At 51.0% G+C, this 20,422-nt stretch overlaps 1 protein-coding gene across 7 annotated transcripts in view; it reads left to right on the top strand.

The window, feature by feature from the left end:
* The window catches only part of Nod2 (nucleotide binding oligomerization domain containing 2), a 42,637-nt gene extending 22,759 nt beyond the window's left edge, over positions 1-19,878 (top strand). For 4 of the 7 annotated variants that reach the window (XM_047528626.1, XM_047528627.1, XM_047528625.1 and 1 more), the window contains 9 exons: positions 33-1,848; positions 6,233-6,316; positions 6,512-6,595; positions 8,699-8,782; positions 10,118-10,201; positions 10,664-10,747; positions 12,807-12,890; positions 16,550-16,633; positions 16,958-17,499. In XM_047528626.1, coding sequence (XP_047384582.1) covers positions 33-1,848; positions 6,233-6,316; positions 6,512-6,595; positions 8,699-8,782; positions 10,118-10,201; positions 10,664-10,747; positions 12,807-12,890; positions 16,550-16,633; positions 16,958-17,048 — 2,495 coding nt within the window. In that variant the 3' untranslated portion in view covers positions 17,049-17,499. Of the gene's footprint in view, positions 1-32; positions 1,849-6,232; positions 6,317-6,511; positions 6,596-8,698; positions 8,783-10,117; positions 10,202-10,663; positions 10,748-12,806; positions 12,902-16,549; positions 16,634-16,957; positions 17,500-18,098 lie in introns of those variants that run through there. The other 3 variants (XR_007105421.1, XR_007105422.1, XM_047528624.1) reach the window with 3 other exon arrangements.
* Positions 19,879-20,422: the final 544 nt, after the last annotated feature.

Genomic DNA, 20,422 nt, shown 5'->3' with positions numbered 1-20,422 from the left:
CACCCTCATTCTGCTCTTGCTCTGTCTTCCAGCTGCGGAATGCCGCCAGTACATCTCCAAGCTGAGGAGCACGGTGTCTGCCCAGTCCCGCTTCCTCAGCACTTACGACGGGGTGGAGAATCTGTGCCTAGAGGACGTGTACACGGAGAACCTCCTGGAGCTGCGGACGCAGGCGAGCGTGGCCGGAGCCCTGTGGGAGACCAGTGCCACACTGGGCTTGGAGGAGCTCTTCAGCACCCGCGGCCACCTCAACGAGGACGCAGACACGGTGCTGGTGGTGGGCGAGGCGGGCAGCGGCAAGAGCACGCTCCTGCAGCGGCTGCACTTGCTCTGGGCCACGGGGCAGGACTTCCAGGAGTTTCTCTTCGTCTTCCCATTCAGCTGCCGGCAGCTGCAGTGCGTGACCAAACAGCTGTCCGTGAGGACCTTGCTCTTCGAACACTGCTGTTGGCCTGACGGTGGCCAACAGGACGTCTTCCAGTTCCTCCTTGATCACCCTGACCGCGTCCTGTTGACCTTTGATGGCTTCGATGAATTCAGGTTCAGGTTCACGGACGGAGAGCGTCACTGCTCCCCGACGGAGCCCACGTCCGTCCCGACTCTGCTCTTCAACCTCCTGCGGGGCAGCCTGCTCAAGGGCGCACACAAGGTGTTGACCAGCCGTCCCGACGCCGTGTCGGCCTTCCTCAGGAAGTACGTGCGCGTGGAGTACCACCTCAGGGGCTTCTCGGAAGAGGCCATCGAGCTGTACCTGAGGAAGTGCCATCCCCAGCCTGGGCTGGCAGACCGCCTCCTCCACCTGCTCCAGGCCACCTCAGCCCTGCACGGCTTGTGCCACCTTCCTGTCTTCTCATGGATGGTGTCCAGATGCCACCAGGAGCTGCTGCTGCGGGGCGGGGGATCCCTGAGGACCACCACAGACATGTACCTTCTGATCCTGCAGCATTTCCTGCTGCGCGCCTCCCCGCCAGACGCAGCCTCCCATGTCCTGGGACCCGGCCTCCTCCGAGGCAGGCTCTCCACCCTCCTGCGCCTTGGTCAACTGGCTCTCTGGGGCCTGGGTATGTGCTGCTATGTGTTCTCTGCCCAGCAGCTCCAGGCAGCCCAGGTTGACCCTGATGACATTTCCCTTGGCTTCTTGGTGCGGGCCCAGAGTGTCGTGCCCGGGAGCAGGCCAGCCCTGGAATTCCTGCACATTACTTTCCAGTGCTTTTTTGGCGCCTTCTACCTGGCGCTGAGTCCTGATGTGCCAGTGGCCTCGCTCAGACACCTCTTCAACTGCCACAGATCAGGCAGCTCACCCCTGGCTCGGCTGCTGCCCACCCTGTGTGTCCAGGGCTCCAGGTGCGAGGAGGGCAGTGTGGTGGCTTTGCTGCAGAAGGCCGAGCCACACAACCTTCAGATCACAGCGGCCTTCCTGGCAGGGCTCTTGTCCCAGGAGCACCAGGACCTGATGGCTGAGTGCCAGGCGTCCAAGAAGGCCCTGCTGCGGCGCCAGGCCTGTGTCCGCTGGTGTCTAGCCCGCAGCCTCCGCAGGCACTTCCAGTCCATCCCGCCAGCCGTGCCGGGTGAGGCCAAGAGCATGCACGCCATGCCCGGGTTCATCTGGCTCATTCGGAGCCTGTACGAGATGCAGGAGGAGCGGCTGGCGCGGGAGGCTGTGCGAGGGCTGGATGTCGGGCACCTCAAGTTGACATTCTGCAGCGTGGGCCCTGCCGAGTGTGCTGCCCTAGCCTTTGTGCTGCGGCACCTCCAGCGGGCAGTGGCCCTGCAGCTGGACCATAACTCTGTGGGTGACATGGGTGTGGAGCAGCTGCTGTCTTGCCTTGGTGTCTGCAAGGCTCTCTAGTGAGTGCCGCTGGCATTGCTGGTTGGGCGTGGCCGGGGGCGCACTGACCTCAGAGTTAGGTGTGGGAGCACCCCTGGGATCCAGAAGTCCCGGCCCAGCCCCAATTCTGCCACTCCTCAGTACAACACAGGCCACACCCCTTCCCATGCTGGGCTTCAGTGTCCGTTCACGACAGCTGTACTTTATTCAGTGTTCGGCATACCAGGTACTAGGCTATGCTTTCCAGAATGATTTCATCTCATCTCCACAGCCACTCTGAGCTGTTGGCGGGGACATTATTATCCCCATTATCTTTGATCTGAGGCTCAGAGAAGTGAAATAACTTGTCCAGAGCCATACAGAAGGGCTGGGGAGGTAACTCAGTGGTAGAGCACTAGTCTAGCATTTGAGAGTCCCTGGGTTCAATCCCCCAGTACCAAGAAAACAAACCAAAACAAACAAACAAAAAGAGAGAGTCACACAGGAAATTGCAGACTGGGTTTCGCATCTTTCTGTCTACCGGTTTTCTGCTCTCCATCTCATCTCTGGGTAAACCTGGAGGTCACGTGCAAAGTTTTGTGTAATATGTAGCTGTACCAGGAGCTACTTCAAATCAAGGGTGACTTGTGCCCCCTCTGAGACTTTAAAATCCCTGGGAATTTCAGATCGTGAGAGAGAGGAAGTAGAGCAGGGTTTCAGTCTACCCCCACCAATTTTTAAAAATTCTTTTGAACCCAGAGGTGCGTTACCACTGAGCCACATCCCCAGTCCTTTTTATTTTTATTCTGAGACAGTGTCTCTCTGGGTTGCCCAGGCTGGCCTCCGACTGGTGATCCTCCTGCCTCAGCCTCCCAAATTGTTGGGAACCTAAGTGTGTGCCACTGTACTCCTCACCGCCCACCCTTTTTCTATCAGGTAGTGCGATGTGCAGGTAGGATTTCGGCATTACCCGGAGGAGAGAGTACTGCTTTCTGAAGATGTGAAGTGTTGCTCTTTGGGACATCTGTGCCCTCGAGTATGTGGGTCTTTTCTCATATCTTGGGACAGGCAAGGGCAGAGGGTATGCCCAGGTCAGGTGACCAGCATGCCACAAGCTCCCCAACATCCCTTCCAGCCTTTAAAGGGGGGGCATTCTGAGTTCTGTAGAACTCATGAGAAAGCAGAAGTTGCATACTGAAGTTAAAATCTATTCACAATCTCCTGGGGCTTTTGGGCTACTTTCAGGTGACCTTTAATGACCCTAAGCAAAGGATGAGACCCTCCTCGAATGTATTAGGGTGTGTGTCTTCTCTGAGGCAAAGTAGCAGGCCTTTTTTCCTTCGTGAAACATGGGCACCTATGTGAACTTGTGCTGTGGTTTTCATTAGCCCTTCAATGGAGACTCTGCTCACAAGTTTATAACACAGCATGGATTATGGGTAATCTATAATATGTATATTACATACAATTAATATGTAATATAAACATGACTCAATACTTGTTGGGGTCTTGGAGGAAACCGATGCCAACTGGGTAAGTTGAGGAGAGTTTAATAAGGGGACTGTCTATGGAGGTGTGAGCAGGGGTTACGGAGAGTGAAGAGGGATGAGGCGGGGTCCTGGGCTCATGACAGTTGGGACCTGAGGCACGGGGAAGGCGTGCTTACTAGCTGAATGGGGGGTATGGCCAGGGCCCTGAGCCTGGGCAGCTTGGGTCCCAGGAGAGTCACTCTTGCCCTCTCTTCTTGGCTCTTGCCTCCGGCCTGTGCCTTCCTCTGACTGACCCACCTCAGAGGCAGATCCGATGATGTTCACAGATGTCAGCCTCTCAGGACCGAGAGGCCAGGAGAGAAGCGGGGAGTGCATGGGGTCAAGTAAACGGCTCCATATTCCTCTTCCTTGGGAGGGAAGGGGCATGGTCTTTTGGCTGCAGAATGGGGAGGCCCGTCTGTCTGCTGAGCTATGAACGGTGCTTGTTCCTGGAGAGTGGGCCTCTAGTTTTTACCAGGTTCTCACAGGGGTTCTTGAATCCCAGGAGGCCAGGATGATCCTCCTAGACAGTCCCACCCTAGAGTTCTTCAGTGGGTCTTCTCTCACTGATTAGGATGTTCCCATGTGGGGAGCTGAAGGTCTGTCTCTGTTTTTGGAGAAGGGCGAGGCTGGCTTGGTTCCAACACCTGGTGCTCAGACTGCAGTGAGCAAAGTTGCGAGCTGAAGTACAGGTTTCGGGGCCCGCCCCCCGTATTCCCATTCAATAGGTTGGGGTGGTGGCCTCGGGATCTGTAGCTTTCATGAACATTGCTGATGATTCTGCTTCAGCTGGTCTCACACTGCGAACTACTGGTCTGTAGGCATCAGCCTGAGTTTCCATCAGCAGCTGTCATGGTTTGGATAAGTGTCCCCCAAAGGTCCATGTGTGAAAAGCTTAGTCCCCAGAGTAGCACTATTGGGAGACGGTGGAACCTTTAAGAAGTGGGCCTTGTAGGAAGTCTTTGGGGTTTTGAAAGCATCCCCTTGAAAGGGACTGTGGGACCCTGGACTCCTTTTCTTCTTCTTTGCTCCCTGACTTGTGATGTAAGAATCTTGGCTCTGTCACACACTTCTATCATGGTGTATGACCTCACCACAGATCCCAAAGCAATGGGAGCCAGTTGACCGTGGACTGGAACTCCAAACTGTGTATCAGAATAACCCCTTTCTCTTTATATGTTAGTTATCTCAGATATTGCGTTATAGAAACAGGAAGCTAACCAACAGCTGAAGCCTTCAACTGAGTTCCGTTGTTCTTTATCCTACACACCCATGAGGTTGCTTCATGGGCATTTCGTGTGTGTGTGTGTGTGTGTGAGAGAGAGAGAGAGAGAGAGAGAGAGAGAAAGAGAAAGAGATACAGGCCAGGTTCCTCTCCCACAATGCCAGGTTGCATCTCCCACTCGAGATCTTTCCATGCCAACTGAAACCCTCAGCCTCTAGGAAACCCTGTACATCAAGTGCCCTATACAGGGTTCTTTACACCCTGGCTCTCTCCGGCTCTAGGGTGATGGGTTTCAAAGTTTCTTGACTTAACCCACAGTGAGAGCAAGCGAGCAAGTGGTGAGCAGACGCCCTCATGTAGAACTGAAACCAAAGCTTCGTGAGATGACTTTGCCGTCTTAGCTCTCGGACACTCTGCTCTCTTCGTCTGTTCGATTTTGGTTTTAAAAGTGCTGCTTAGGCCCTTCAAAATTGGTTCTGTGACACACTAATGGGTCACACAACCTGCAATCTAAAAACCACTTCTTTAGAAAACCCATTGAAGGTCACAAGGAGGCCCCTCCAGTGTTGTGGTTAGGGTTGGGGTTTGGAGCCAGACTGCTTAGGCTCAAGCCCTTTAGGTGCTGTGTAACCTCAGCAAAGTCACTTCACATGTCTGTGCCTCAGTTTCTTCCTAATGAGATCAGAATAGTGACTGCTTCAAGGACTTGTTGTGAGGACAAAGTTACTGTTGGGAAGTGCCCAGGACAGGCACACAGTATGTTCCATATATGCTAGCACTCCTGGTTACAGGTGACTTGTACTGGTGGCAGGGGCTCACCGGGCTGTATGTGCTCAGCCTGGTGAGGGTGGTCATACAATCATTTCCTTCTTGTAGATAAAGCACCGAGAAATAGCTAGTAAGTGACTGGTCGGCATCAGAATGTCCAGATGAGGGACTCTAGTGCCTGAGCTAATAACTGTTGAGTTGGGGTCATGCAAGTTTGTCTGAAGACAAATAAATAATCATGTGCACAGTTGTTAAAATATATAGATCCCTAGGCCCCACCCCACACATAGAGAAGGCCCACTCCAGACTGGATGCCCAAGAATCTGTATTAGGGAAGCTTCCAGATGACATCGTGGTCAGGCGAGCTGGAGGGGGCTTGCTTGGCAGGGTGTGCCCTTCAGGAGCAGTGTTTTGGGTAAAGGACAGCTCAGGGAGGCTTCACTATCTACAGCCTGTCATGCACTAGTTTGGGCCCGTCTCACCCATCTGGTGTACCGTCTGCTCACTAGGAGGTGGTGACCATCACTGCCCCAAGGGGTTGCCCATCTGGTATAGTTCAGCTTATTTCCACTGGGACCCTTCATTGAGGCCACTGAGGTGATCATTGTCCTTTTGCAAAAATGGAAACTGGGCCTGAAGTTAGACCTGCATTAGTTCGAGGATTCCAGTGTTCTTTGGTAGGGACTCTGAATCCCCACTCCTCGGCCATCCCCACCATCGTCAGCTACCTGGCCAGGGATGCTGGGGGTCTCCATGCTTCTGGGGTGCTCTGTCTTTGTGGTAGTTTCCAGAAGCACAGATGCTGGCACTTTGTGGATATGAGTAAGACTCTCTTTTGGGGTTTTGTACATTTTCTTCCTCTGTTAGCTCCAGTTTTCAATTAATTTATTCCATCTCTTTCAGTTTGCGAGATAACAATATCTCAGACCGTGGCCTCGGCAAGCTCACTGAGCATGCTCTTCACTGTGAGCAGCTGCAGAAGCTAGCGTAAGTTGGGCTGGGCTGTGGACATGGGGCCTCCTCTCCCCCAGTCTCCCTCCAGATCATGCTGTGTGATGGGCTGGGGGCGGGGCGTTGCATGACTGGCAGGTGCAGTGAGTCCTGCCAGGAGACAATGGGCAGCCTTGGGTTGGAGGGCCACAGGCCTTACATCCACGTCTCCTCTCTCCTGGAACATAATAGCTTGTTCAACAACAAATTGACCGACGGCTGTGCGCACTCCCTGGCCAAGCTTCTTGCGTGCAAGCAGAACTTCTTGGCGTTGAGGTAAGCCCTGGGTTTTCCTGTCCCCTGGAGGCTAACTTTCAGTGTGGCCTGGTGTCCACCTGGCCTGGCCCACAGTGGGCTCATGACCTCCTGAGTCCAGGGCAGTGTCTCATTGTGAGCTGGGTTTCTCCACTGCCTTGACCTCCTCTGGCCAGCTCTGCTGAGGGGTACCTGTCCTTTTGACCTTCAACCCTCAGGGCAAAGAAGAGTTTCTAGGCTCTTTTCACAGGGTCTTTGGGGTTACCAGGTTCCCTGATGTACATTGAGGGCATCCTGCGGGGGAGGCATAGGGATCTCTGCCCCCAGTGCTATGGCAGCCATTGCCTGTCCCGGAAGGTCTTGTCACCACTTGGAGCAGCAAGGTCTGTACTTCACAGGAGCTCTGCCGTGTGCTGCTGCAGAACCTCCTGGTTTCAACTAGAGTCTCTCTCCTGCCAGACGCCAGTTTAGCCGTGCCCCCGCCCCCAGCTTTTGGATCATCTTGCCTCCTGTCCTTTGTGAGGCTGTAAAGGAAGACAATGTGAAGATATGCTTTGTGGAAAGAATCTGTTATTTCCACTTGCTGAACTGGGCTTGGGGAGGGAAGCTACCATTTTAAAATTTGGCTATGTAGCTCAGTCTCAGCTGCTGAGGCCAAGGCCACAGGTGCCATTTTGCACAAAAGATTGTTCTGCTTTTACCAACTACTCCTCCAGGCTGACCTGGCTCATCTGCCCAGGGAGGGTTGTGGGTAGCACTGGGGTGCTGTACCCACAATTGAAGACCGGGGTTTCTGGTCAATATATCATAGTACTTGAAACCAGGGGCTCTAGAGCTGAGCTGCCCATGATTTGACTCTCGGAACCCTTGGAATTTGAATCCTCATTAGCTGTGTGACCTTGGGTCAGCCCAGTGTCTCTGTGCCTCCATTTCCCTTTCTATAAAATGAGGATAATAATTATAGCCATCTCTGGGGTTGTTGTGGTTAAGCGAGTTATTATACATGAAGAACTGATGCAGAACAGTGAGTGCTTTGTATAGTAAGCTCAGTGACTGAAAGATCGTGGGCAAGTTATGTAAGCTCACAGCTTGCAAGTCTTATGTTAGTCCTCCGAGAAGGAACCGTATGGCCAGCCAATTTACTGGGGAAAATGCCTACAAGGAGAAACAAGGAGGGAGCTAGGGAGACTACAGGGATGGGTCTGACCCCCATGAACCTTGTACTTCAATGTAACTCTGAGAGAGTTCAGCAAGGCCATCAGAGTGCCCTCAAGCCAAATCCACGGGGTTGGGGAGTGGCCAGGGTGTCGCCTGTCTGTCAGTCCTTGGGAGGGAGCCTCCTGTGGGAAGCCTTGGGGCAGAGGTCATGGGCACGAATTCTGGAGCCTTAGTTGCCTGCAGAGAGCTGAGGTTGGAGGTCTGGGAGGTGCAGGCTCATGGTGCTGCACCCCTTCTTAAAAGGGCTAATAATGCCTGCCCTGTAAGATTGTTGAACCAGAATGTCTTAAAGTTCTTTGAAAAGATGAGAATATATTCTGATTATTCCAGAAAGTGCTGGGTTGTGTGTGAGAGCTTGGGGGATTTTTCTGAAACTCTTGGAGATATCTGGATTTGGCTTCACCTGGGGGCTTTCTTGCTGGGATCCCCCCCTGCCCTGAGGCTCCCCCGTGTCCCTTTTGGGGTTGGCAGTGAATGTGCCCAGAAGGTTCGTTGAGATCCTTCCTCTTTCCAGCCACCTGAGTCTTGCAGAACAGGTAAATGCTACCTGTGGCAAAGTGGTCCCTGCAAGTCAGCAGGGGTCATGCTGGAGTGACCGAGACCAACCGGGAAAGGTGTGACAGGGTCCTCATCCCTTGACAAAACTACTTCCCAGGACAGCTGCCTGCTATGGCTCCTGCCCAGACCTGTCACACTGCTTTACAAAATAGTACCTTCTCAGCTCTCCCTTTGCTGGGGACAGCAAAGTTGAAGTTGTGGGAGCCATCGAGCGAGCAACAGAACAGCAGGTGGCTGCAGCACCCTGGCGAGGTCTTCACAGCTGTCCTGCCAGCTCCCTGGCCCTGGCCCTTTGAGCTTCGTCCTCTGCCCTCTGCTGCGCTCTCAGCCTCCTGTCTTCCCTTCCAGGCTCGGGAATAATCACATCACTGCAGTGGGAGCCCAGGTGCTGGCTCAGGGCCTCCGAAGCAATGCCTCCCTGCAGTTCCTGGGGTAGGTCGGACTCTGGGAGAGCTGGACCTGCACAGAGGAGTTTGGGGGCTTTCAAGAATGTGCAGCAGGTGAAAAGCACCAGCTGTAAGGTCCCAGAGGCAGGCTTGGCTTCCCTGGCGGAAGGGCAAACTGGGGAGTGAGTGGGTGGCCCTCAGCCACCGGTGCACTTGCTTCATCTGATAAGCAGGAAGTTCAGGATGTCAGGGTTGGGGGACGGTCGTGCCCTGAACCTGAGACAGGAAGCCCTCTGGTCCTTGGGGTGCTTAGGGCTGTGCTTTGACTGTATCCTGGAACCACTTTGTGCTTCTGAAGAACACTGTGGTCTGGACCCCACCCCGGACTAATGCAGTGAAGGTACCCAGGGGATGTGCATCCAGCGTGAGGACCCCTGACCTAGAAAGGACGCGGGAAGGATAGTAGACCAGGATGGGAGGGTGCTGCCTAGGTTCTTCAGCACTTTCCCTGGCAGTAGGGCCATGGTGCCTGCCAGGAAGGGGAGGGGAATCAGCCACTGGCTGTGAGAGGAGTCACACCGACAGGGCTCCGGAGTGCGGCTTCCCCTGCTTGCTGGGCAGAACATCTGTCCCTCCAGGGTGACACCCACGTGTCCCAGGCGGCCCCTCTTCTGCTCCATGTGAATTGTTGTCCATTAGACAAGAACCAGGGTTTTAGGTTCTGAGACAACAGGAAGAGGGAATAACCTTAGGGACAAGGTGTTTCAAGCAGGCAGTTGCCCACGAGTTCACCTGGAGGCAGGATTAGGACCGTGTTGCTCCAGAAACCCGCACCTCGTTCAGGCTGCAAGGGTCGCAACAGAGTCAAAAACAAACTACAGTGGGTCAGAGAGGATGACCCAGAAGGGGAAGGATTTGGGCATCATGAAGGAATTGGGGTGCTAAGAAGAGCAAGAGATAAGGAGCTGACTTGCAGGAAGAGAGTTAGACTTGTCCTGGGTGGTCCTTCAAGGTAGTTACAGATGTGGGTGGCAGCTACCAGGAAGCAAATCTGATCTCAAGGTCAGGAAAAGTGTTACAACTCTGTGAACAGCGGTCGAAGGTGAGTTCCCCATCCCTGAAGGTATGGGATGTTTGGGCCTCTATTGTATCTTAAGTCTGATTTGAAGCCCCCAAAGTCTGAGGGAAGTTGGGCCATCCCACCAAAAAGATGGCAGCAGATCCACTCTTCTGGGACCAATGTGTCCCAGTGAGACGTCTCTGGGATTGGGTGGCCTTGTCCCTCTGGCTGGGGCTGCAGAGAGCAGGAGAACTTTAGCACGGGTCTAAATCCAAAGCAGGACCCACTAACACTGTCTGTTGACTCCATTGGTCTTTTCAGGTTCTGGGGCAACAAGGTGGGTGACGAGGGTGCCCAGGCCCTGGCTGGAGCCTTGGATGATCACCGGAGCTTGAAGTGGCTCAGGTAAGCCGCAAGGTCTGCCTTACATTTGTCATAGGCAGAGTCAGGTCAAGAGGAAGGAGCTCAGGCCCGTTTTGAATCCATTCCCCTGTATTAGGTAGTCCTGGAGGAAGAAATACCATTGGTTTGGGGTTTGGGACACTTGAGGATTCCTGGGTGACTCTGGAGATGACTCTTCTCCTCTCAAGCAGCTATTTCTCCATCTGAAAATTTAAGATCTTGGGACAAATCATCATATTGTATCTTAAAGACAAATTACAATCCACTGTCCAGTGCCCCTTGTGAGAAAGGATTCTAAGGCTGCTCCCGGGCTTAAAGAGTACTGTGATCAATTAGCAATGTCTGAAATGGAGCACACCAGGCCAGTGGAGCTATGTGTGCCATACATTTTGCCCTTCACAGGTTAGCTTATTGCTGAGATCTGTCACTGCTCTGATACTTTTCTGTTTCATGACTGTTTTCTAGCCTGGTGGGAAACAACATTGGCTGTGTGGGTGCCCAAGCCTTAGCACTGATGTTGGAAAAGAATGTGGCACTAGAAGAGCTCTGGTGAGTTTGGGGGATTCTCTGCTCTGGGGAGGCAGATAACAGCCTTTCTCAATTGCCTGGTCTCATCCGAAGAGCAGCTGTGTGGATAAGACATAGGGTGGATGACTGAGTGATTGATTGATTTTGTCTTTTTACATTACTGAGTGGTATGAAGCTTAGAGTCTAATGTATAGATCCTGATTTATTTTATTTAATACTTTTTGCTAGTTTACTGATTTGTTTACTGCCTTCACACAGCAAAATGGGTAAGAGCACAGACTCTGGCATCAAGGAAGCTATAAACTTAGCAAGTTAAATAATAGTCTCTGAAACTTAGGTTTCTCACCTGTAAAATGAGGATAAGAATGTTTCCAACTATAAAAAGATGTATATAAAAATTAAGTTAGGTAGTGCCTGTGAGAGCTTAATATAGTGCCTGTCGTATGGGTAAGCACACCATGGATGTTAAATGATAGCAGCAGTAAAGTTATTACTTCTACTGTGGTCGCAGCTGCTTCTATCACTACAACTGCTACTCATACTGTGAATGCTACTAATAATGAAATTTTGTTATTTCAAAGTGAATCTGAGTTCCTAAGAACCCTAAGGATTAGAATCAGGGGTCACCTTGGAAGGTGAATGGAATTTGGGGTAGTGGAAAGATGAACCATGAATTGTGCTTACGCCGTTGACCTAAAGCAGACTCCTTGAGTTTTCCATCCTGTAGATATTGTTCAGTTCCAGGGACATCTTTGTAGTTCCCAATTATATCAGGGAGATAAAATGCTTAATGTTCAATTTTTCCAAGAAGCAGAGAAGCACTGAAACATATAAGTATTGCCATAAAATGATATTGTAGCTGGGTCGTGGCTATTGGTAGGGCTTACTAGCTCTGCTAAAGTACCATTGATCGTATCCTCATTGGATTTTGCCCCTTATCATTTCTTGTGAATGTATCCATTATGATTATTGTTAAAAGAAAAAAAAAGAACTTAAGACAAATTCAGTTTAGCAGAATTAATTTGGGCAGAGATGGGTTCATGAACTGGGCAGCACTTAGAACCAGAAGAGGTTCAGAGAGTTCCATCTAGCCATGTGGGCACACAGGATTTACAGACAGGGAAAGGAAGGGACATACAGAAACAACCTGATTGGTCACTGCTCTGGGTCTGTCTTAGTTGGGCACAGTGTAATGAGTTAGCAGCCTGTGATTGGCTGAAGCTTAGCTGCGGTGATTGGCCGAGATTCCACTATTTGTTACAAGAATATGGGTTGCAGCTTGTTTACATACTAAGTTAGGTTGCAGTTAGCTACATAGGAACTCAAAATATGGAGGCAACCTCAGGCCAGATTTAGTTTAACTTAACGCTGCATTAGGCTGCAAGTAACAACAAAAATCCATCTATAAGGATTATACCAGTAAGGGATTTATTTTTCAAGTATAAGTAGTCTGGAGGTAAGCAATTTTGTTATGGTGGCTACTAAAGGTAGCAGAGGCCTTGACTCTGTCTCCTTCTTTATCTTTTCCATCATCCTTAGCCTGTGGCTTTATCCTCATGGTCGGTTGCCTCATCATCACAAGACAGCTGCTCCACCTGCAGCAATTACTTCTGTATTCTAGGACTTAGTCTGTACACCTGAAAAGCACAGGCCAGTTATGATTCTTGCCTTTAAAAAGCATTTCTGGAAGCCCCAACTGTCAACTTCCTCTATGTATTGGTGCCATGTGTTTGTCACTTAGCCAACCTTGGCTGAAGTAGAGAGTGGGAAATATTTTTTTCCACCACCAAGATTATGACTGCCCAAAATGAAATGAGGTTTCCATGGATATGGGACAGCTGGGGCAGGAAGGAGTTTATTATACAGAAGAGTCCTGGAGTGAATTCTCTTGCAAAGATGTCCCTGGAATCGAGAATCCTCAACCCTACTTTATCTGTTCTTACTTTTATTTGTAGGTTTACATTTTCAGATGTTGGATTTTCTAAATGATGGGGACAGGGCATGCGGATTAATCTTTACTGACCTCATGTTCCAAAATAAATGCTATCCTATCAATGGGATTTTCTCTTTTTCTTGCCAGCCTGGAGGAGAACCATCTCCTGGATGAAGGTGTGTGTTTTCTTGCCGAAGGACTGAAGAGAAATTCGAGTTTGAAAGTCCTGAAGTAAGGACCCTGTAAGCAGGAGCTGGGATGCACTGGTCTGGGTAGATAAGGATCCCAGTGCCACTTGTTTACCTGGGACATGGTGCCTGCAAGCTTGGTGGGAGAGCAGTGGAGTGAGGCAGGGATGGATGGAAACCCATAAAGTGTGCTTAGCAAGAAAACCGGAGCTCTGTGCTTCTGAGGCCCTCCCGGAGTCCCTGTAGAACACACCTGGTTACCTCCCAACCAGTGGATGAGGGAGTGGGGGCATTTATCCACCAATTACCTGTCCTTCACGTGGCAAGGCATTGCCTTAGTCAGCTTTTGCCATGACCAAAATGCCTGGCTAGAACAACTTAGGGGATGAAAGTTTATTTGGGGCTCACAGTTTCAGAGGACTCAGTTCACAGCCAGCCAGTGCCATTGCCCTGGGCCCAAGGTGAGCCAGCACATCGTGGGAAAAGGGTCCAGAGGAGGAAGACCCTCTGCTCAATCAGGAAGCAGAAGGGGCGGGAAAGGATCAAGGGAAGATGCACCCTTCCAGGGCACATCCCCCAGCCACCACCTCCTCAGCCACACCCTACCTGCCTACAGCTACCACCCAGCCCATTCAAAACCAGGATCGACCAATGGGTTCAGCGTCACAGTCCAATCATGTAACCTCTGACTATCCCTGCATTAATAGAAGCTTTTGGGGGGACACCTCACATCTGAACCATGATAGGTGTGCTTGCTTGTGGGAATGTTAATTCTCTAGCACCTGCAGCTTATCCTCATGGCTGAGTGTACTCCCGGGGTCAGGAGAACGGTCTCAGGCACAGAGCGTCAGGTCTTCCCAGCAAGCAGCCCTCAGATTGGAAATGAGAGCCGAGGGAGCTTAGATGGCAGGTTGCCAACCTCCAGGGGCCACTGCTGCTTTTTGGATGCGCAATGCCAGTGGTTTCTCTGTTGTGTCCTGCAGGCCCAGGTGCTGGCGTTTACGCATCCTGCTCTCCTGGTCATTTGACACCTGTGCACACATTCATTTATGCTCACAATGCTCCACGTATGTGGTCATGCAAGTATTTCTCTTGCGTGGGGCATCGAGGGGAGAGTGGTAATAGGACAGAGCAGCCCCCACTCCAACACCTCTTAAATTCTAATGAGGGAAACAGATACTGAACCAGCAAACAAACAAGGTCATTTCTGATTCAAGAGGGACAGGGAGAGGGTTGGGTTGCTGCTGTTTGGGCAAGGCCTCTCGGAGAAGGTGGCATCTGAACTGAAACCTGAACCACAATAAGGCGCCTGCCATGCTGAGGTCTCAGGAAAGTGCATCCTGGGGGCAGGAGGGCATGAAACTGCACGTGGGAAGACCTGGGCAGAGGCAGACTTGGTGGCTCTGAGAACAGAAGGATTCCTAGGCGGCTGAGGTGGAAGGACCCCAGAGCCACCAAAGGATTTAGAGTTTCACCCTAAGGGCTTTGGGAGGACTTGGGAGTGTTTCAGTCAGGGTCCTCGTGTCATCTGATTTACAACACAACAGGATCATCATTGCCACTTTGCGGGTAAAGCATAGGAAAAGGGTCTGATGGAGCCAAAAGACCAGGCAAGACGTCTGCAGTCTCCCAGGTGGGAGATGAAGGCAGCCAGGATTGGGCCAACGGCAGGACCTTGTGGTCCTGCCAGGTCTTGGAGCTGGAGGGCCAGACAGCAGCAGGGGCTGCACCCAGGGGCCAGGGACAGTGGGAGTGAGCGGGCAGAGAGCGTCAGGTCTTCCCAGCAAGCAGCCCTCAGATTGGAAGTGAGAGCCGAGGGAGCTTAGATGGCAGGTTGCCAACCTCCAGGGGCCACTGCTGCTTTTTGGATGCACAATGCCAGTGGTTTCTCTGACTGTCCTGCAGGCCAGGTGCTGGCGTTTACGCTTCCTGCTCTCCTGGTCATTTAACACCCACAGGCTTGTGTCAGTGGTGTCTGCAGCTGGTGCCGAAGGTCCCACTGCACGGGGACCTCAGGACACCATCGATGGCTGATTTTGCTGGAGGAAGGTGGTGTCTTCCCTGGTAAATGCGGCCCAGGAAACACACTTGTCTTCAGAGACAGGTGGATGGCTGCCTCTGGATGAGCATCAACTCTGCTGCCAGACCGCCATCCACTCTGGCAAGGCGTGTTGTGCTACTTTGCAGGGGCTAGGACGTTGCCAATGTTTGGGAAAAACACTTCCACTCAACAAGTGGGCCGGGAGGCCTGGGCGAAGCCTGTGCCGGATGCCAGCTTTGCATACAGCGGGCCTTTGGCAATACCTGGTGCATTGTTGACCAGGTGTGGATGTGGCAAATGCATTCTCCCTCACTCTCCCAGGCTTATCCCACTTCACCCCCAACAGATGCCAGGCAAGGTGCAGGGGTGCTTGTCCCATGCTACCTTGTCACCAGCCTTATTATTCAGCATCCTGAACTATATCATCCTCCACTGTTTCCCCGTAAAAACTGGGTTGCTGATGTATCCTTAAGGAGGGAGAGAGAAAGAGAGAAAGATGCCCACATCTTTCTTTTTCTTGTATATTCTCTGCCAAGCGTTGGTTAGAGTCCAGGCTCTGCAGCCAGCCAGCCTGGGTTCGTACCCCAACTCCCCCACTGCCAGCTGTTTCTCCTTGGATGGGTGCCTGGGTTGCCTCCAGTATGAATGGGGATAGCCATTGGACCTTGCTCACGGGGCTGGGAACATTCATTGATATAATAATGGGCTGGCTTGTAGTAGAAGCTTAGCTTTGCCGTAGGGTCGGCTGTGCAGAAGGCAAAGCTTTAAATGTAAGAGCAGAGCTCTTCCCCTGCCCTCCTGGGTCATAGCCCATCTCCAGCTTCCTTTTATCTTTAACCTGTGATCCTGGGTGTCCCGAATCCTCCCCAAATGAAAACATTAGTTGTTGATTTTCTATCAGTTAGGCACCATGCCACATGCTTTAGATATGCCATTCTTTGTTCAATTGGATGTGGTGGTTACCCCTTTAGGCCCATTTTATAGATGAGAAAGTTGGGGCAAATTTGCTTGAGACCAAAAAGGAGATGGTGCTGGGTGTGGTGGCACATGCCTGTAAATCCAGTGACTCTGGAGGCTGAGGAAGGAGGATTCCAAGTTCAAGGTCACCTTGAAGCAACCTAGTGAGGCCCTAAGCAACTTAGCAAGGCCCTGTCTTTAAATTAAAAATAAAAAGGGCTGGGGTTGCCAGGCACAGTGGCCCACATCTGTAATCCCAGTGGCTCAGGAGGCTGAGGCAGGAGGATCATGAGTTCAAAGCCAGCCTCAGCAACTTAGTGAGGTGCTAAGCAATTCACCTGGTCTCCAAATAAAATACAAAATAGGGCTGGGGATGTGGCTCAGTGGTTGAGTGCCCCTGAGTTCAATCCCTGGTACCCCACCCCCACCCCCAAAAAAGGGCTGTGAGTATAGTTCAGTGATAGAGCACCTTGGTTGGATTTGAACCCTGGAAGTCCCTGGGTTCCTGGTACTGAAATGTAGGAACTTAGCCATTATGCAATAGCACCCTCTAAGGGAGGACTGGGAATGCCAGCTAGGAGAGGGGTGTTCCGGGCGGACAGGTGGGCTCAGGTCGGCTGGCTAGCTCTCAGAGTCTCCTATAAGTGGACAGACTCAAGAGGAAAACGGAGCATCTTTGAAGCTCACCATCCCATCTTCTCCAGGCTGTCTAACAATGGCATCACCTACCTGGGTGCAGAGGCCCTCCTTCAGGCCCTCCAAAGGAATGACACCATCCTGGAAGTCTGGTAAGGACCCTGGGCAAACCTGTTTCTCTGAGCCTCAGTTTTCCTATCTGTAAAGTGGGTTAAGGGGAGAGAGGAACAGCAGAGTGTCCAAAATCCCTTCTGACTCTGATGCTCTGTGTCATTCTGCATGTGATGGAACTGGATCTCTGGCTGGAAAGGAAGTCTTTGTGTCTCTAAGTGGAGATTGATTTTTTCATTTTAAAAGCAGGAGTATTTACTCAAAAGGCTCAGTAACAGGGTGGGAACGGGAGTGTGGTTGAAGAATGAAAATAAGAGAAAACAACTCTGTTCCTGCTCTTGTGAGCATAACATCCAACTTTGCAGGTCAAAGATGTCATATGCCACCCTCTGCAGTTCTGGATCCTGGAGGTTACACAGGTGGAGGCTGTGGCTCAGTGTATCCACAGCTCTGTAACTTAAAACCACAGTCCTTCATGCATTTGGAAAAAGCATCAAGTCACGACTTCAGAGATTTATCCTCCTTGTTTCCAGGGATCTGTTTCTCACTCAGACAATAAGTGGAAAGTGCTACCCCGCTCTTGCACATTATGAGCAAATGTTACTGTGTTTCAGGCACTGGGATAGATACTGATATTTTGAAAAGTAAGAGATCTGTAATGAAAATCTATATTTCAGGATTTTCTTGAAAGAGCCAGCGAGCCTGGGGTTCCATCTCAATGCCCTTGACTGCAGGAGGGAAAGGTGGTCAGTCACACTGTGCTGGCTGCAGACCCCAGGCCTGCTCTCTAAGAGCAAGAATCCCTCTTGGGTCCTGTATATTACCCGCCTCTTCCTGTAAACTCTGACTCCTGTTTTAATATAGACTCTGTCCCTTCGGCCAAAAGTACATCAAAGCGGCAGCAAATGTGGATATCAAGAGATGAAATTAAACACAAATCTGTTTGTGAAAGTTTATCCTGGGCTGGAGTGGTTTTGCTTTCCATATAATTATGGAACCCCATAGCCAGCAAGGTCATCGGGTCCTGGGCTTGAGGGTGTTTTTTTTTTTTTTTTTTTTTTTAAACCGTTGCATGGTCCTCAGAAATGTCACATTCTGTGTCCAGGGAGCAAGCCAGCATCAGGTTGGTATTTTAAGGGCTCAGATGTTCCTCGCCGCCTGATCATGGAACTTGGGAAGTATCAGGGTTTGATCATGGCATTCTTGACAGATTCGGTTGTTGCCTTAAAAAGAACGGCCAGCCTGGGGTAGTCTGCCGCCGGCCAGGCTCAGGACTGTGGACTTTCTGCAGTGTCACGGAGCCTTGTTCATCATGCAGGATGATTCATGAGCCGCCCTGGGTGACGGGGGTAAAACCAGCACCAACTTCCCTCCCACGAGCGAGCGCTGCAGCTGGGCCCAGGGTCGCCCCTCCCAGGCATGGATGGCCAAAGTGGCAGCTTCCCTTTGGAAGCCGTGCCCTGGTTTTGTGCTCCATGAAACCTTTCTTCCCTTTATCCCTCTCAGGCTCCGAGGCAACACTTTCTCCCCAGAGGAAATCGAGAAGCTCAGCCACAGGGACACCAGACTCTTGCTTTGACGTTTCCAGGCTGATATTCCTTTCAGAGTGTTTATGAGGAAGCTGTGGGTTTGGACCCTGGAAGCCGGATTGCATCTGGCAGCAGCCCACTGTGGCTCTGCGCAGGGACGGGTTTGTTTTCAGAGAGCACCACAAGCCACCTTTATTCTGCTGGAGGAAGGCACCTCCGCGCCCTTCGGAATGGACTTCTCCCAGCCTACTTCTGCCACCGACTCAATCCCTGGGACGGACGAGAGGGGCAGCCCCTCCCTCACCTTCTGGACCCGGTCCCAGCTAATCCACCAGGGGGCCAGTGGGCCCTGCCTACTGAGTGCCTGCTGGTTCTGGACCCATCCGAAAGTCAGGCTCCTGTTCCTCTCACAAAATGGAGGAGGTGTATGCAGGAAGCAGCTTTCTGCCATGTTCCGACTCATGGTCCATCCACCCAGGTCCCTCCCTCTCTGCTTCCTCCACTCTGAGACCCAGAGAGCTCCCCAGCCCCAGGATGGGGTGGGCCACACCCTACTCTGCCCACCTGCCTGATGCCTGAGATGGTGCTAGAGGGAGACACGAGACAGTCTTTTGTTCCCTAAGATATTCTAGACTTGCAAGAAAAATAGGACCATGCTCCAGCTTGGATCCACGTGCACTTTTATTTCCAGTGAAATCAATTACACTTCAGTTAAGCTTTTGGAAATAGCTCCCCATCCAAATGCCGCTTTAAAAAATTAATCTGGGCCAGAATTTCAAACGGCCCCAGTAGGCTTCTGGTTGATGCCTGTGAACTGAACTCTGACAACAGACTTTTGAAATATATCCATAAGAGATGGTTCCATTTTATTTGTGCAGAATGCTTTAGGATTTATAGTTATGGATTGGAAGTTTACAGGGGGCAAAACCAGGCCCTTCTTTCTCATTTTTTGTACTGGGAACTGAACTCACCCAGAGGCACTATAGCACTGAGCCACACCCCATGCCTTGAAATATGTTTTTTTTGTTTTCAAATTTTGAGACAGGTTCCCACTAAGATGCTGAGGCTGGCCTCACACATGATCCTTCTGTCTCAGCCTCCCTAGTAGCTTAGATTACAGGTGTATGCCAATGTGCTTGGTTGTTCTTTCTAGAATTTTCAAAATGATGCACATTGAAGCCTCTGTAAACTGTCAGGTGCTGCACATATATTATTATGTAAACATTATTATGTGTAAAAACTGGTTAATATTTGTAAACTACTTTGTTTTATTCTCCCAAGTTGATACTTCTGTAGCAAACACGACCACGAACTCTCTGCTGTAAATAATCACAGAGGAGAAAACTGTTGAGTTACCAATGCCATCTTCGTTGTGACCAAATATTTTTAAATATTCTTAAAACTTGTCAAATTTTAAAGCACAATGTTCTTCTCAAATGGGGGAAAGTGATGTTTTCAACAAGATAATGTGTTGCTTAAGGCAGAAGCAATTCTTAGAAATAGCCCGGCAATCAAAACACATTTGGCTTCAGCTTAGAGACTCTAACTCAGTGTGAAGTTCTAAGCTGTGCCTAAGCCTTGCAGGGCCCGGACTGAGAGGCTGGAGCAAATGTGAAAAGTCCCTAGGGCCTTCCTTGACTCTCTTTAAGTGGCTGCAGGAGTCTTTACCAGGACAAACGTGGTAGATTTGCAGGCTGCTGTCCTCTGCTGGTGGCCTCTCCTGCGGGCCCTGCTGAAAGAATTCTTAGCTACATTTAATGAGCATGGGCTCAGGTGGCGGCTGGTCACAGTGGAGTTCTGACTCCCTGAAAGGTTCAAGTGTGTCAGGCCTCCTAAATGTGCACCATCTCCCTGGGCTCTTCATTCAGTAATGAGGAAATGCTGTGCTGCTTTGGCTGGCCTGTCCTCTCTGGTGTGGAGGGTCAGGAGGGAGGTGGAGATGGATCTGTTCTCTCTGAGGTGTGAACACGGCAGCCCATGTGCGCAGCGCCATATTAGATGTAAAGTCATCTTTCCTGAGTCCATTCAGCGAGGTCTTATTAACCAGTCGTGCTGGGACAATCAGTGGATAAACAAAACAGACAAGCTCCTTGTCCGCCAGACACTTAGGTGAGGGTAGAGGGAAAGGCAGGAAGAAATTAGATACCTTGAAAAATTTATAAAAACAAGGTCCACTGCAATAAGTACTTGGAAGGAAATTGTAGTTTGGGATAAGAAATGTCCACCGAAGGCCCGGCTATTAAAGGCTGGGTTGCCAGTCTAGTGGGGTCTACAGTGCTAATAGGAGAGGGCGGAACCTTT

This window comes from Sciurus carolinensis, chromosome 16 (genome assembly GCF_902686445.1).
Source record: "Sciurus carolinensis chromosome 16, mSciCar1.2, whole genome shotgun sequence".
In the NCBI taxonomy this organism is placed as follows: domain Eukaryota; kingdom Metazoa; phylum Chordata; class Mammalia; order Rodentia; family Sciuridae; genus Sciurus; species Sciurus carolinensis.
This window is presented reverse-complemented; position numbering and strand designations above follow the sequence as displayed.